Below are 13,780 nucleotides of genomic sequence, written 5' to 3'. Positions count from 1 at the left end.
CTTCTTATAGTAAGTGTTTCATCCACAGTTATCACAAGTTTTGACAATCGACAGCGCGGGCTCACCATAAAATGTAACAAATTAGTGAACGCTTTTTAACTTTGACTCAATGCAGTGACAATACTTATTTCAACACAGTTTACATCAAAATGGCGTGAGCGATGACAAAGAATTCGTCCTGAACTGTTGAATCAGATCTTTTCGAAACCTCGTAAACTTCTTTAAATATGCTCGTAATTGTCAATGGTGGAAAGATAATTAAGAGTTGGATGAAAATCAACGTACCTCAAGTAAGAAACTCGGTCTCAATTATTCAAGAGAAGAGTTCGGAAGAGGCTACAAACTGTCACCATACTTCAGAAGTAGTTTACCAGTAAGGATAACGAACGATTCTTAACTCGATCTTGTTTCAATTAACCTTCTCTTTCCTTGAGGACCCTGATAAACACCGTATTACAGATCTAAACATGATAATGATGACAAATAAAACAACAACTGAAACCAAGAGTACAACGGACAAAACATCAAGAAGGAAGAGCTTATAAAGCGGCAGATCCACGCCACGTGGTCTTAGGTACTGTAAATCACCTTGAGCCTGTGTATATTCCACCCAATCAGCGGCTTCCTTGACGGGTGAACGTGGCAACAGTTGAACAGATTTTGATATTCGCTTTGCTTTTTCTCGGTAGCTAAAGGAATAAGATTGCCACTGTCACTATCGGTAAAAGTTTGAAGGAATGTTTCCAAGAACTGATGAAAAAGTATTTGAGTTCTGTGATACTAACCTTGGATCTGTTAAAACCTTCTGTATCAAATTAACAAACTCCTCTGTTGATGTGGCTTCAAGGTCCACCACCTCAGCAAACCCAGCCCGCTTTGCAGCCTGGGCGTTGTGTGGTTGATCTCCGAAGAAAGGTGAACATATCATAGGAACACCATGGTAGGTTGATTCTAGCATTCCATTGATTCCTGCGTGTGCGATAAATAGGCGTGTCTTAGGGTGGCCAAGAATGTCATTCTGGGGTAGCCATGGCAACAGTTTGATGTTGTCGCTGACGGTGATTTTTGAAATGTCTGCAAATTTGAGAGAGAAGATCATGACTTGCGACGTTATCTAAGAGTTATGCGAAAAATGTACACGCAAATACTGTCATCTTCACTAGGTACCCTGTCATATTATCTTCGTTTGATCGTCATGTTCTTTGTCAGTATTGTTTGTGGGAAGAAACTTCAATTAGAAGCTAATTACGGTTGTAGCACCAATACGATAGTTATAAGCAGAAGATTATTTTCTTGTTATAATTATTTTACATTGTACGTCTGTCTTGTTTTTAATGAATACTTCAAGAAGTCAATCGCCCTTTGAACTGTCAGCACTACAGATATATGATGTTTCTTTCATTCAAATTCTCTATTGACCCTTTTTCTCCCATAGGCGACCAAGACAGAATTTCTCCTTACTAAATAAATATAATATCAAACAGACAAGTGATGAGAATAAAGAAAAATGTTACTTAGGGGAAAATATTTGTTGATTCAATACCAGATTCCAGGAACTAACATCATAAGAAGCGAATGGCAGACAGTAAGGAGAATTACTAATGAGATCTTGGGAGTGAAAACCTTAATTGATATAAAGTTGTGGATTCTTCCTACATGGTACATGTGTAACGCCTTGTTTTCCACGAAACTCTTATATAGCCCAGTATGGTGGAATAATTTCAGTTTTGATTGACGGTGTGCACGATTTTGCCCACAAGAAGTTTAGTCCAAAGAAATTCCTTCCTATCGACATTGCTTTGTTAAATCTCATACATGATTTATTTTTTCAGACAGACATACCATTGGGCTTAAGTTTCCATATAATCTTCTGTGGTAGTTTGGAGAAAGTTTCAGCCATAATTTTCAGTGATGAATCACTCAGCGCTCCAACCACTGTACCAAACGACACCAAGATCACGCCCTCGTCCCCAACCTTCTGAAAGTACTGATCTATCTCGTCTGGAAGAGATTTAGCTGGACTAGCAAGGAATGGACCCACAACACGTGTATCTAGAATGAAATGAAGATCTCACGATATACATTTTACACGATTGGTTATAAATCCTGTTTGTCCCCTCGAAGCCCAGAATCTCATCCTATTTGCTGGATTATTTTCTCCAGTAGGCTCACGTAACATGACTCTAGAAAATCTAGAATTGTTCACACTGTCTTAGTATGCGATCCAAGCAAGGAAATAAATAACGGTAAAACATGTAAATTTATCCAAGCCTCAAAATGGAGCATTAAAGTTCTTAAATGCTCATTCCTTGATCATCTGATAAATGAATTTAAGTAAGTAAGGGCCAGCACCTAAAAGGAAAAAACTCCGTGACGTGAACTTTCATTTTTTTTGTTACTCAAATTCATTGAAACCTTGATTTGCAGGTATAAAAGCATTTAGTAGAAATATTCAAGTAACAGCAGCCTTCTTCGAAAAGCACGTAGCCAAGAGATTTAAAGTGACCGTAGTATAGGAATTTAAAAAAAATCAAAGATGCCCATTTTAAACAGTGTTGGTACCTACTCGGATAAAGAGGCCTTGGATGCTCTATAAAGAAATCCATCTGACCGATTATCAAGTCAACTCTGCCAAGTGTTTCTTGTATGCTCTTGCTGGGTGTAATGGCGTACTTTGCCTTGATCTTCTCATAAGGCGGACACATATCGTAAATGTAAGATCCATACAGAATAATCCATTGTAAAAGACTCCATGCTCTTTCTGTAAATGTTAGCTTGTCTGAAAGAGAAACTCCATACTGTGGTATGTAGGAAGGAGGGGCAGGTAAGCCGAAGGCGAATGCTGTGGGAGTATCTAATGTGGCAGCTGATATTAGAACAAGTGGAAGTGAGAATTTATCCGCGACCAAAGACGAGCAGAGGTAAATAAATTCACCAACAATGATATCAGCGTGAGATATCTCTTCCACGACATCTGTATTGCTGAGAAGGTCATCGCAATAAACAGAATGGAACATTAGGAGCCTTTGCCATGTTTGTCTTGGGCTTAGCGATTTGAAGGTTTGAGAACTCTTTGATGCTGACCGGAACGCTGGAGCAAAATTGTTATCGTTGAAGACTCGTACAAGTGAATCATTTACGGCATACATTTGTGTCGCTCCCACATATATCTTTACCTGTGGAAACGTTTACAAGTATTTTTAGGCCTTATCGGGCAATACTTAACCCCCTTTCCCTGTAAGAATAAGCCCCCCTTCTCTCCCGCACCCCTAAAAAAAACAGAAAGCTGAAATAAAAACAAAGGAGAAAGGAACAATGGACATTAGGGATATGACGTAGAATTCGTAATACATTTGATGGTTTCCAGATTTAGTGTAGGCTGTTTGTTTTGTTTCAAAATATACCTGTATCTGAAAGCCTACCTTTGTTGGTTATAAAATATTGAAGTTTTTTCAACCAAAGAAGTGCGAGAGTTCAGAACAAAAACAATCACTCCTACTGTGCCTCTCTTATAAGTTTGTAATAGTCTTTCTCTCTCCAAAACACACCCGGCTGAGAAGTTATGGGAATTAATGAACCCCCGGTGGACGTAATGGTGTGCTTCGGAAAAAGGTAATTAAGTCTCAGATGAAGTTAAAATGTAATCCTTCCGGATATTGATCGAGAGGGTCTAGGCGATATTCTTTCCGTCTGACTCAGCAGTATATGATTGTTTTCATGATTGACCGAATGAGTTAGCAAAGAAAGGAAATTTAATCATTGAGGTTAGTGCAGAAGATCTGATGCTGAACTTAATAGCAACTTGCAGGCCGTACAAATGTTTTGTGCGCATGTTCCCTTAGCGAGTGAATCTTCCTTCTTTCAGCGCGTTGGACAATCTCTTTACAAAATAAACAATACCTCTACATTAGCATTGCATTTCCAAAATTACCAATAGTCTAGTGAAAAATTAGTCGGCTCAGAGTTCGTCACAGCAGTACTTATTTAGTCTGAGTAAATTCACGGTAGGTACAATATTTGCCTAGGATTAGTTAAAAAATAGAAGGTGTAAAGGTTATTGATGGGACGTTTGGTGTCTAATCAAACCATAGTAAAGTATATAAAACTTAATCAGCCTTGTGGCCCAGACTAGAAGATAGCTACAAACTGAAAAGTTAAAGAATAAATTCATTCCAATAATGCTTTGTAAATGAAATGTTTCTATGCGGGCCTCTTTTTCCCATTTGTGCGAGCGAAAAGCTCACAAGGACTGTAGTTAATCATTTTACATAGCGAGGTTGGTGGGGAGGTCACTGTGTCAGCAAATGATATGAAAGCAGTCCATGAAATCGTTTTATTCATATCATGTTCTGCTTTTCTTTATGAAATATGCTCCTCGCCTGAACACGATAGATATCATTCAGCTGCCTTAACGTTGCTCAGTGCAAGAAGCTGACTTAGAATGTTCGAAGTCTCATTTCAAATTTGCATACCTGATGACCTCTCTCCACCAGTTCCTGTCCAAGACGGGAGACAAACATGTAATGGCTTCTCCCAAACATGGGAATCATGACAATATTTGCAGCCAGACAGCTGGAAAGAGTAGCGAGAAACACCGATATTATAAAAGCCGCCATCTTGTGCAATACGTTCAACACAAAATATGATCATATAAGATTCGTGAGCAGTGCCTTTAAGTTGAGTCAGGTCACGCAAGCAGATGGATTGCGTAAGACTTATCTCACGACGACGGAAATTCGTTTGATTGGCAGACTGGCATTGATACTTTCTTCCACGTTCGACAGCTCTGAAGTAATGATGAAGGTCGCGAAGGGTTTGACGTGAAGCGTGTTAAAACTTCAAATTACTACATGACTTGTAACTTTTATTGAAAAGAAATTTTAAAGGAAGTTTGAATTTTTTCCTATAAAATTCGTGACGCATGAAATACTGTTTTAAGTGCAGACTAGGGGCCGCTAAAGTCCCTGACCGCTTTAAAAACAGATTTATCTTGCTTTAATCTGTATATTACCAAACGACTTACTGGCTCAGCTATTCTATTACTTTCTATTTGGTTCGTAGATGATATCTGCGTCTATATGTTTACTCGCTCTAGAAGTCTACTAATAGAAGTCAGACTGCACCGAGAGGCTGTTTCTCTTCCTTTTTTTTTACATTTTGAGATCACATAAGATCACGTCATTATCATGATCATCAAGTCGCGCTTGCTCGGTATTCCATGACACGCTCCTTCCACCTTTCTCTGTCTTCCATTGCAATTGGCAGTTCTTCAAGTCTGCATCCTGTGTCATCCATCAACTGGTCAATGTAGGTCTTTTTTGGGCGTCCTCTCGGCTGATGTCCATGTGTTGGCTTCCAGAGTAATACATCCCCTGCAAGTTCTTCTTTACTGCGCCAACAATGCCCTGCGAATCTCATCCTTTATTGATTTACACATTGGCAGGATGTGGCCGTAGAGCTCTACGTTTGTGGGGTGATCCTTCCACGATCTGTTTAAGGCAGTGCGTAGCATTCTAGCTAGTGAATGCTCCGTCGATTTTCTTTTCCAGATGTGTTGTTAAGGTCCAGGAGACTGAATCATATAAAAGGACAGTCTCCACTGCTGTTCGAAAGAAGTTTCTTTTCAGGTCGTCAGGAAAGTTTGATTTCCATATCTCCTAGCCCTATCTCCTAGCCCTATCTCCTTTGCTGTTCTTTCAATGCTGTGCAGCAGGAATGTTGCATCTTTTAGGACATCAGCCAAGTCTGCTAAGTCGTCAGCATAGTCTGCATTTGTTATTTTCATAGCTGGGTAGCATTTGCTCTTCCGCTTTGCGAGGGTAAAGCCAAGTTCATTGTTCTTGTCCAGAGCTTTACGCAGTATATAGTTAAGACATATAATGAATATGTATGGGGTTAGTGTATCACCTTGGAGGACTCCAGCACTGATATCGGAGAAGTCTGTGTCTCCATCAGGGGAGCGAACCATAGAGCAGATGTCCTGATACAGAATCATGATGGCATCCACCGTTTCCTTGGGTACTCCATAGGCGGATAAGATCTCTTTCATCTTTCCGCGGTGGATCGAATCAAAGGCTTTTGAAAAGTCGATGAATAGGAGAGTAGCTGGAAGGTTTTTAGATTTTATGCCTTCCAAGATACGTCTGATGGTGAGTATTTGTCCCGAGGTTGATCGGTTTGTGCGGAACCCGTTTTGGTTTTTTCTCAAGACTGAGTCGATTTTGGGTCTTATCCTGTTAAGGAGCATCAGGTTGTAAATCTTTGCTGGAATTGCTGTCAATGTTATTCCGCGATAATTCTTGGTGATCGCGAGGTTGCCTTTTTTGGGGATTGGCAGCAGGCATCCTTTTCTCCATCTATCAGTGTCTGGTGATTGTATCACAATGCGTGGATGAGTGGCTGCAGCGTGTTTGGCATGAAGCAGAAGTCTTTTACCGCCTCTTCATGATCCGAACGTAGATTTGGCTCAACAACTGCGGAACCACTAGTTAGACACACTGCTTTTAATCCATCCTTGAATCCTCCACCAAGGACGACCTTCTGCTGAGGGCCTAAATATGCCGGTAAGTTCTTTGTTAACGACTCACAGAGAAAGGCGGCTAAGTTTTGTTTGTTCTTTGGGTTTGAGATATATTTTGACCACTGCTTCGGTACTGGCGTGGATCCACTGTGGATGTTGATTTCAAACGAGCTTGATTCTCCTCTCTTGCTGCGTTCCCCTGCCTTAATTGAGACAGGCCTATATTAGTCGAAAATTAGGTCTACTCTGGTGTGACTGTTCTGATGGAATTTACTAGTGACAATGTCTTGGTATTTCTGCGATAACTGGCTAAATGTCGCAGACCTTGCTGATTTAACCATCTGAATGAGAGCCATCGCATCAATTAGACATGCTGTAGGGTGCTGTGATGAAGGCAGGCTTGATCTACACGTAACATTGTTTTCAAGGACATGCATTAGGGTGCTTTTTGTCGTCTTCTTGAGGCTGCCATCAGAATGTGCAAGTGCGACTGGTACACTGCAAAGCTCATAAGAAAGAGATCAATATCCCTCTTCCTCGCAGCAACCAGAAGGCGACCAAAAAGCTCACGATCAGCATTAACAGTTACAGTCTTATCTTTCTGTTTGCTCACTGCAACTTTCTTTGCCACAGAACTGAATGTTTTAATCTTCAGCCACCGGATTGGATCCCAGAAATTGATTTCATTTCTCTGGATTCGCGGTGAAAGAAAGGTTTCCATGCTTTTTTCTGCCTAACTCTTCTGCGTTGAGAAGAATGCTTCCATCTGCGCCTAGAAGAACAACACCAGTGGTAAGATTACTTAAGGTTAAGGGTATTTCCTCCTCTGAGATTTCTTCTGGAATCTGAAAAGGGTCACTGAGGAGACCACTCTTGAAGGTTTCAAACAACTTCTGTACGTCTCTCTCATCTCTGCTCACTCTTGTGGCTTCAGCCTCCTTGTGTGTCCCAATGCGGTCGCAGTTTTCTAGACCACACATCTCCTTTAGTGCTTGTGTCATGGCTGCTCGCTCGTGAATGTTTAAGACATCGATCTACAGCAGCTTCGTTCGTACTCATTCCAACTATGCCCCCCTTTGTCTTGGTATCAAGGTTAATTGATTGTTCCAGGGCCATATCCGGCCAAACTTGCGCAAACGGTTGGTTAGGGCGGCTTACACTGTGGTTTCCAGCAATACTTGGTGAACTGCGGGGTGAGTTAACTGCAACATGTGCATGTCAGAGAGATAGACTGGAAGCCATCTGGAATAGTTGACCCTGTCCATAGAGAAAAAATGGGGAACCATTTCTGTTGTGGCGGAGAGGTGGAGTTTCCGGTTTCCGGTTCGTTCAGCTTTAACGAACTGCAGAAGCAGCAGCACCATATTAATGTATCCTTCCCAGAAACTAAAAACTTTGGACTTTTCTCTGCCTTCAGATTTGAACCGCTCAAACAGTGCCATGAGAGGATTTACGCAGCCTTGAAATGCTTTCCAGGCATCGTTAACGAAGCAATTCTGTCTCACTGTATTCCGACACTCCCTGCTTTGGTCAGCAACACTTTGTCTGACTCGGTCATCCATACCAACTGCTTGTCTTGACAGCCAGTCTAGGAAGGCTTTCCACAGCAACCTGAAGAGCGCCTCCATGGTTAACTTGTGGGCACGAATACCTCTGTTACATGACTTGCCAAGCATCAAAACGGAGGTAGTACCAGCTGCATAAACCCCTGACTCAATCAGTAAGTCTTCCAAGCCTGACTGTGCATACTTCTTTCCAAGCAGAGAGAGAAAGTTAAGGGCAATGTGGAACCCCCCCATTCTGATCACAGTGTTTTTAAACTCCTCTGGGTATTTCATTTGTAGCTGCTTAGCTTTTGCGTAGAGGGCAAGATCAAAGGTAATTACAGAATCGTGCTGTCCCATTGTGTCGCATATCTTTTGGGCCAGTTTCAGCAGGGTGTAAAGAGTGCTAAAGTTGCTAGACTCTGCATGGATCATTGGGTGATAGCCGATGTTGGTCTTCACAGGAATGGTGGGGTGTGTGATGGCATTGAACCCACTCCAACCAGGTATAGTCTGTTCCTCTGGAGACTGTTGATTAGATGCCATGAGAGGATCAGAAAGACGAAGTAACATCCAGCAAAGGTCATCCATGCGGACAGATAGAAACTGTTGGTCGCACTGAAACCAGGTAATAACATCGTTCCCAACAAAATTAGTTAAAATAGGACGTCTGCCTCCGAAACTAACTTCCTCCATGGCAACTACATTTTGAGCAGAATCTAGTGATCGCTTCTTCTTGGAGTGGTCAGCAAGCACAATCCGTTCTGGCAGAGGACCGTACTGCTTTGGCTGATATATAGTAAGTGTTGTTGCATGCGTTGTGTTCTTGCCGTCCATGGTTTCTTCATTAATATCGTTGTTATCAGCCGTTAACTGAATGAATGCACCAGGTCTTATGTTAGTAGGGATCACAACACCACTGGCATGTGCTCTCGCTAAGCTTTCATTTGCCAAGCTGGTCTCCACTTGTTCGATCTCTTCATAGGAAGAACAGTAACCCATTCTGTTTAAAAGTGTTATCAGTTGTTTGGAACTAGTTAAGTGCTTGACGGTCATAGCGAGACCTATGTGCTTGGGCAGCTTTACTCTGGCATGTGATGCACAATAAATAAGATCCTGCACAGCCATTACAATCTTCCGCTCATCGGTTGTACTCCTTGCACTAGAAGGTGAGTCGTCGCTGTACTGTTCTCCAATCCACCTGATAAGCCAATAAAGGCTCTTGGGAAGAAGAGATTTTGCAGTATCCAAGTGTAAGTCTCGGATGTCAAGTGGGTTGATGTTAATGCCCTCACATCTCAGCATCTCCCGCCTGATAATGGAAGCTATAGTGTAGATGTCTAGGAAACTGAAAGTTTCTGACTTTGGCTTATCTATGCTGATAGAGTTTGTTTCGTCACGTAATGGACAAGTGCTTGCTGCATTTATGATATCAATTAAGGAGATGGAGCTGCTGAAAACAATTTCCGGTCTGGATTGTTGAGGTGACTGATGGAAAACAAGACGTTCCTTAAAATGAGCCATCAATCGTGCTTTCAGCTTCTGCTTTGTGTAGCTACCTGCATCAATTCCTATCTTTTCCAGCTCCTTTTTGAACATTGCCAGCAAAACATTCATGTCGTAGGCTTTTCCTTCCTCAATTTCGAGGGTTATGACCTTCAGTAACTGATTGAAGGCTTGATCAAAAGTGCTCTCCTCTCTTGTGGATGTAGCGACGTTCTGTTTCCGCTTGATATTAACCTTGCTGATATAGCAGGCATGACCCGCTTTGTGGTATTTTCCCTCCGCTGCAATAAAATCATAGCTAACCGACCGAAGTATGGATAACAGTTCATGGTCTCCTCTTGCCTCTGCAGATTCCTTTATACTGTTGCATGCTTTAAAGGTGGCGATGTTTATTAGTTGTCGGTCCTTTTTTCTTGTTGCATTTTTGCAGAAAAGACACTTTGACCAATCAAACACCATGCGTCACTCTATAGATTCTGCTTGAACATCACTTGAGGATTGTACTCCATAATACCGTAAATTCTGTTTGCTGGTATAAGTTTCGTAACACGATGAATGCCACAAAATATCTTTCCCGGCTACATTACGGAGATCGTCAGCTGACAAACGATGCGAGATTTCATCTTGCCGAACTTCAAGAGCAGATATGACTTCCTGTATTGAAGACAGTTTTCCAGAGCGAAGGAAGTCACTGCTACGCTGGCAAAAAATGCGCTTATCGAAAGAAGTTTTCTTTTCTCTCTTTGCTGGCATGGGAAAAAGCTGCCAACCATCCTTTTCCTCCATGTCGTCTACAGTATTTGTGAGACTTATTACCTGTGCAGATAATTCATTTCCAGGCGTTTTCACTTTTAAATCGGCTTTTACAAAAAATACATCAGAATTACGTATCTGGCAGAGTTTTAAAATAAAAAAGAGCTCTGTCTAAAAATCCTGCTGATAACCTCAACACATTGCTAAAACATGTTTTTTAAAGGAAGGAATATGATCGAGCAGGAAAGGAAATACAAATGATAATATTACTAGCAGGTGCAATAGCGATGTTCTAGAGTCTCAGCGCATGAATTTTGAGAAAAAACGAGAGCAAACAAGTCGCCGTAATACAGTTAAGATATCAAACCTTATCTATCTTGAACTCTTTGATGGCCGTTTACATCCACAGTCGGATACAAAACTCCGTTTACAAATCTGATTCTGAGGATCCAAAATGGCGGTCTGAAAATAAGGCCTGGATACTAATTTGCCATGGCTTGAACCATTCCTTATCTTTCAGAGAAGACAAGGCGTTCATTGTTCCTAAAGCAACCATAACCACTAAAGCTCACTACTTTAAACCACACCAGACAGAGCTCACGGATATTTAAGGCGGTATATAGCCTTTATAGAACGTTTTGTTAAAAAAAAATATTAAATATTTCAAAGAACTTTGAAATAACACTGCAGTCTACTGATATTCATAAAATCTGAATATATATAAGAAAAATGTTCATTAAAATTATATTCTTGTGATATTACTTTTTTACATCTTTTTCATACCACTTTTTCAAAGATTTGACCCGTTTTGAGAGTGCTTTTATTCCAGCCTCGTTTCCATGTAAACAGTGACGGAAGAGAGACCAGCACTAACATTGTCGATTTTCTGGAGTTTTACGCTTCCAAATGTTTTTTTTTAAATGTAATTCGAAAGTACACGACTTCTTTGTAGCCTCATATGATGAAAAGCCTGAATAAGTCCTTTACCCTAGTCTTAGCAGGATTTGAAATATGTCAGGATCGACAAAAGAGGCTGCTTTTTGACGAAAAAATAGACATGTGATAATCACGTGACATGCTGTTGTACCATGTGAACACTCATATTGTAGGCAGGTGCATGCTCATCACTTTTCCAGAAAGGTTTGGGGCACTTTAGCGGAAGATGAAATTTGAGGTCAATTTCTGTTTGAGCCTCGTCTCTATGCTGAGTGCTATGTCATGGTATAAAGCCCCATTTATCTCGTCAGGGGTACCACAATTCGGGACTACATAGTATCATATCTTAAAGAGCAGGTATTGGTCTATCAGAATCAGCTGTCAAACCTTTTCTGTCGGGTGGGTTGAACGAAACCATTTTTTGCTGGGTCTGGCTCCTTGACTAATATATATAGAGAATAATACATGGGTGCGCGTAGATATGGAATTTCTCTTCGAGTTTTTAAATCGATAGCTCACGAGTGAGCGCAGTTAACGAGTGGGATGTCGAGTTGAACACGAGAAGAGAAATTCCATATCTACAAGCAACCATGTGTTATTTTGTTTATCATATAAACACAAGAGCTCTTACTGAGAAGAAAAGCCGATCTCGTTAATGAATGAAAATGAATGAATCGACAATCCCCGAATAACAATCGTAGAGTGCGTTGGCGCCGGCTAACTCTATCCTTACCGATGGAAGAAGTCTTTCAGGTAAACGGCCAAAATCGACCGGTGGCAAATCTTCCAATTGTCGATTTTCATTCTCAGCCGAGAGAAATGCTAACACCAAAGCCACTGAATAAGTAACTTTCGGTTTTTCTTTTAGTATACTGGTTTTCTTTCCCTTCTAGGAAAGTTTGAACCTCACTGTATGTCAGCGATACGGATTTTTTAGTGCTTTAGCCGCCATAATTCGAGAACCCTCCGACAAACAACTTGTATTGAGAATCGTGAAGACTTTGCCGTTAATTCATCAACCTGACCGAAGGGCGCCAAAGGCGAGTGACGTGTCAGCAGCTGATTGGCTATATCAACACACGTGGAAAAAATACGATATCTTTTCACGTGTGTTGTTACGACTTTTCCCAGGGCCGGAAATCTCTGTATAACACCGCAGTTTATGTGATAAATTGTGTTTGGAAACTTGTTTGGTAACTGATATCAATTCCTGGTAAAACTTTTTGACTTCTGTTTCATCGCTTATGTTGGTGGGGCTGTAGCAGGAGATAATAGTGGTCTGAGGATTTCCATTGAAGGTAGCTATCATAATTCTAGATGTTATCATTTCAGCACTGGTAAGAGCATTGTAGGCTTGTGGGCTAAATAGTATTCCGGTTCCTCCAGTGGCCGCATTCACAGTATTCTTCCATGTAGAGCAGGTGATCAGTTTCCAGCTGCTAAAGATCTGTTCTTTTGTTGCAAATTCCTAATGTATAAATCTGTGTTCTTGTATACAGATGATGTCATGTTTTGTAGAATCAGCTGAGGCGATTAGTTCAGGTATCTTTCTTTCTTTCTGGAGTGTTTGGACACAATGAAGCTCACAATGAGCTGAGGCGATTAGTTCAGGTATCTTTCTTTCTTTCTGGAGTGTTTGGTCGCAATGAAAATATCTTTCTTTCCCTTCATCGGTCTGGAATTGACTTTTTTTGTTTTGGTCGCTTTGGTTTCCGTAGTTGATTTCGACTGCAACCTGAAACGTCATTACAGGACGCGCTCCTTAGTTGAGCGCGCGGTCGCTACTCCATACAAGTGTGAGTAGTACTCTGTATCAGAACGTTTGTGCCTAGCCAAAACAATCAACATTGGTTGTTGTGAATCGCCTCGCCTCTAGAAGCTTGAACCAACGTTTCAGTATTTCGATCATTCTGCTATCCAACATCCTACCTGGCTGACATGTGTTTCGCCTTGCCAAAGGGCGACCTGTTATTTTGTCCTGCACTGCTAATTGGTTATTCGCAGCTAACTTCTATATCTAGAGGCCGTTCCCCTATTCGCAACCTGGGGAGCCGGTGGATGGGAGTTCCCATCTCCGCATCACTAAGATCACATAACAATACAAATAATGTCATTATCTGGCGACCATACCGCTGACAAGGAGCAAAAGTGAGAAATTTTTCTCGTTTGAAAGCTCTGAACGTAATTATAACTGACGAAACAAATTATTATGCCCTTTGACAGACCTAACGTCAACTCACCCTTGAAATTTATCAGTAGGCTTTAGACGATATAGAGAGGCTGAAAAGAAACGTTTCATTGTTCATCTTTTAGTTCATTTCTTATATTAATTTTTTTACAGTTCGAAAATAAATGACAATATGATCTGACGTGGACTTCAGTTCATCGACAAGTTCTTGTACGATAACCTTAACCTTGGGCAGGTTATATTACTCGTACCAATTAGTTTGCGTAGGTTATGTTGCTCGCAGCAGTCAGATTGCGCAGGATATGTTAGTCGCACTAATCAGATTGCACAGGG

At 41.1% G+C, this 13,780-nt stretch overlaps 1 protein-coding gene and 1 pseudogene across 1 annotated transcript; both read right to left on the bottom strand.

The window, feature by feature from the left end:
- Positions 1-100: 100 nt before the first annotated feature.
- LOC149046764 (UDP-glucuronosyltransferase 2B33-like) lies at positions 101-4,722 on the bottom strand. Its single transcript, XM_089202822.1, has 5 exons — positions 4,473-4,722; positions 2,567-3,176; positions 1,843-2,052; positions 786-1,074; positions 101-689 (listed from the first exon to the last, which is right to left on the bottom strand). The coding sequence occupies exons 1-5, from the start codon at positions 4,614-4,616 to the stop codon at positions 410-412; spliced, it is 1,533 nt and encodes a 510-aa protein (XP_089058948.1). The 5' UTR covers positions 4,617-4,722; the 3' UTR covers positions 101-409.
- A 2,578-nt stretch (positions 4,723-7,300) lies between these two features.
- Positions 7,301-9,249, bottom strand: LOC149046763 (uncharacterized; annotated as a pseudogene).
- Between the last annotated feature and the right edge of the window lie 4,531 nt (positions 9,250-13,780).

The sequence above is a fragment of the Pocillopora damicornis genome, chromosome 4, assembly GCF_964200805.1.
Source record: "Pocillopora damicornis chromosome 4, jaPocDami1.2, whole genome shotgun sequence".
In the NCBI taxonomy this organism is placed as follows: Eukaryota; Metazoa; Cnidaria; class Anthozoa; order Scleractinia; family Pocilloporidae; genus Pocillopora; species Pocillopora damicornis.
The sequence above is the reverse complement of the archived record's forward strand: the minus strand, read 5'-3'. Positions and strand labels throughout refer to the sequence as shown.